The sequence below is a fragment of the Micropterus dolomieu genome, linkage group LG13 (genome assembly GCF_021292245.1).
Source record: "Micropterus dolomieu isolate WLL.071019.BEF.003 ecotype Adirondacks linkage group LG13, ASM2129224v1, whole genome shotgun sequence".
Lineage (NCBI taxonomy): Eukaryota > Metazoa > Chordata > Actinopteri > Centrarchiformes > Centrarchidae > Micropterus > Micropterus dolomieu.
Window position 1 is genome coordinate 20,541,702 of NC_060162.1, and position 3,410 is coordinate 20,545,111.

The 3,410-nt window shown below is 42.7% G+C and overlaps 1 protein-coding gene across 1 annotated transcript in view; it reads right to left on the bottom strand.

Annotated features, from left to right (window-relative positions):
• Nucleotides 1–2,582: 2,582 nt before the first annotated feature.
• The window catches only part of LOC123982251, a 9,884-nt gene continuing 9,056 nt past the window's right edge, over nucleotides 2,583–3,410 (bottom strand). Inside the window, exon 6 of the mRNA XM_046067682.1 lies at nucleotides 2,583–2,706. Within this exon, the coding sequence (XP_045923638.1) occupies nucleotides 2,583–2,706 (124 nt within the window). The remainder of the gene's footprint in view (nucleotides 2,707–3,410) is intronic.

Below are 3,410 nucleotides of genomic sequence, written 5' to 3' on the forward strand. Positions count from 1 at the left end.
CCTTTAGCGATGGGGTTTCATATTGTAACCACTACATTTTCAAGAGCGTGCTCGAACTCAAGGGCGAGCACCTGGCATCAGCCCAAAGAGAGACACAAAATCCTGCAAACTCAGGCAAACTACAGCTTTTATCAGCTTGATGTTGAACTAATGCATGCTTGTTACATGATAACGGTATATTGACTCCATTGAACATTTACCTGGGCCCATTTAGGACATTTTCACTTAGGGGTGTACTCACTTTTGTTGCCAGCGGTTTAGACGTTAATGGCTGTGTGATGTGTTATTTTGAGGGGAAAGCAAATTTACACTGTTATACAAGCTGTATAACTACTTTACAAGCTGTATAACTACTTTACATTGTAGCAAAATGTAATTTCTTCAGTGTTGTCACATGAAAAGATAGAATCAAGTATGTACTAAAATGTGAGGGTTGTACTCACTTTTGTGAAATAAAGTAGAGGAATTTTAACATGTTTTCTTTGTTCTCCAGGCTTTTTGTTTCAGAGAGTCAGCACAGCAGGATTTTCCTTCTCTATGAAGGCCTCTGTCTTTGTTCTCAAAGTATGGTTCCAACAAATGACAATTGCTTTGTTGATTTACTATCTTTGGATCAGTTGAACAGACAGAATATGTAGCAAAATGAGGCATTTTCAGGAGAAACAGTCTTAGTAGAAACAACTTGTTTTTTTAAATTCACCCATTGCCAATTAAGCTTGCTGTTTTTCCCAGAACTTTATTTACTTGTTACTGATTAGTCTCAAAAGGCAGCTATGGTTTACCTTATTTGACATGATACAGAAGACTTGTACATTATTAATGTGGTAAATATTTAAAATGCAAAGTCACTGCTGCTCTGTTTGGTAACTAAACGTCACTACACAATAAGCCACAATGAACTCACACGGACAAAAAACCCCCCCCTCAAAATGTAATATCTTAAATGTTAATTGGTCTTAGGATATGCAGCAAAATTCTCACAGCTCATCCCTATAATGTGTACATCCACATTTCTCTTCTTTATATTCATTCCTTCTTCATACATAAATGATTAAACTGAGTCAGAGCATTTCCCCCGAACATAATTCAGTTATCTGAATGTTTTATTGGTTTGACTACCCTTCATTCCTGTAGGATTTGGATTAGTTATACCCTGCTGTACTGTTGCTGAACCTTGGTTTTCTGTTCTATTTGGGGCAGGCTGTATTAATTGCTGAAACAAGATGATTCTTTGGTAGGACACAGGCAATGTGTGAAGGGGAGAGAAGGAAAGGAGGCGAGAGCAGACTGGGAGACAGAACGCTCAACTGTTTGGTCAGCAGTTGTTCAGAAGGATGTTGTTTTCAGCCAGGTAGTTCAGCTGGTAATTTTCCAAAATGTCCAAATCCAAATGGAAGCAGATGGTGTGAATCAACCAGGACAAAAAAGGTCAGAATGTGACAAAAACATGATACAGGCATCTACTCAGTCATTTCAGTCAGTAAAAACATGTTGCTTATTGATTTGGTTTAGTTTTACCTCCAAAATGTCAACTCATTTCCACCATTATATAACATCCTGCATTCAGGTGTCAAAGACTTAATTATATTCTAAATTAAGGGTGCTAAGATAATGTGTTAAGGCTGACCTAGTAAAAGCAATTCACCCATCTCTAAGTCACGCCCCAAATACACAAGCTGGCTAATCACAGCGCAGTATACTCGCTCTAACTGAGGTCCGACACTTTTATGGCTGCACTCCATTGAATCATATGCAAAAGGAATAATTTTTCTAGCTTTCTTTTGCTATGTTTTCAAGATATGGTCAAACCCTGTTCCTGGGGCACTTGTAATAGTGACAGTCTCTACCCTGAGAGGTTAGTTAGCATCGTCGATACCGCTGGTTCGTTAGTGCAGTCGTCATGGTCATTAGAGCCACCCGTGGCCAAGTCTGAACGACCATCGTTGGCATTGTCACCGGAGGCCAAGAGGAAATGCTTGTTCAGTTTCCTGGAAAGTGATGAAAGGACAGCATTGTAAGTGGGCGATAAGTGGTGGAATAGACCTCCTCTGTTCAATGACTGCTTCTCAACCCGGGTGTAAATGACTTCCCTGACACCTCTTTCAAACCATCCATCATCTAACAGCTTATAAAGCTGTACTGCTTTTGTTTTTAATGATTGTAATAGTGAATAGAGACCTGGCCAGCTTTACACCAACTGTAAAATCCTTAATATTGTACTTTCTCAATCATCAGGTGATGCGGTGGTTCACTTTTACTCTTTGATCGGTAAGCTATAGCTGCTTTTATTTTTTTCATGTCAGTTTGAGAACCTGCATACAACCTTCAAATGCACTATGCAACTGCAAAACGGTCTGCTTCGTTTTGAGATCGCCTTTTCCCAAAACAGCAGTGCCATAATAAAAATCCAAGAGGTCCAATAGTTTGTCAGACTTAGCAACAGTAACTATTGGGGGCATGGTTTAACAAAGGGTCAATTGCAAGACAGAGTGGATTTAAAAGGAGACTTTATTATAGGATATAGAGTGATGAATTTGGGTCGCCTCTGAGCTGAGAAGAAGCCTGGGGCACGTTGGACTTGACTAGGTACCAAGACTGGGTAAGGCCAGAGCAGCATCCAGAGTGAAACAGAACCAAACAGGGGTCCAGACCTGAGAGACAAGACCAACAGGGAGACGGCTGGAGACAGGGACCAGACAGACAGAACTGCAGGGAGAGGAGAAATACTGTTAGGCAGGAGTCAACAGGCAAAAAGAAAAATAATCTAACAATGTAGACTGACTAAGCAGGTACAATGATCTGGCAAGGTGAATGTGGCAGAGCTGAGTTCCCCTTCGAGGGAACTCGAACTGCGTCGGTTACGACACTATGGGAACGCCTCTAGGCGAAGCAGGTCTGAACGTGAATGAAATCACTCCAATCCTATTGGCTTATTGCTAGAACGGTAAGGTGTGACGGAATAACCGGAGGAGTATAAAGCACACCTGTACACACTCATCATTAGCTTTTTTCTATTCAGCAGGCGCTCTGTATGTTGTTTGAAGAAAGCTCCAGTCCTACGAGCAGTATGTCTTACCTGAAGAAGAAGTCTACCAGCATGTCCGGCAACCAGATGTACAGAAGGTGTGTTTTTTTCTTGCCCTCGGTACATCACGGATGGAGATTCTCATGAGACGTGTGTCTCATGTTTGGGGATGGAGCACGCCCGGGCAGCTCTCAAGGGGGCTGCCTGCGCCCGTTGCGAAGCCCTTTCCGTGCAGGTACTGAGGTACAGCATGGCTCTCTTTTCCGAGGATGGCCGGATGTGTTTTCCCCGTGGCGCGGGCCCTGCGGCCGCTGAGGCAGCCCGGCGGCTTCACTCATGGGGTTCACAGCATGATCTGTCGGAGGATTTCGGGACGGCTGAGGCT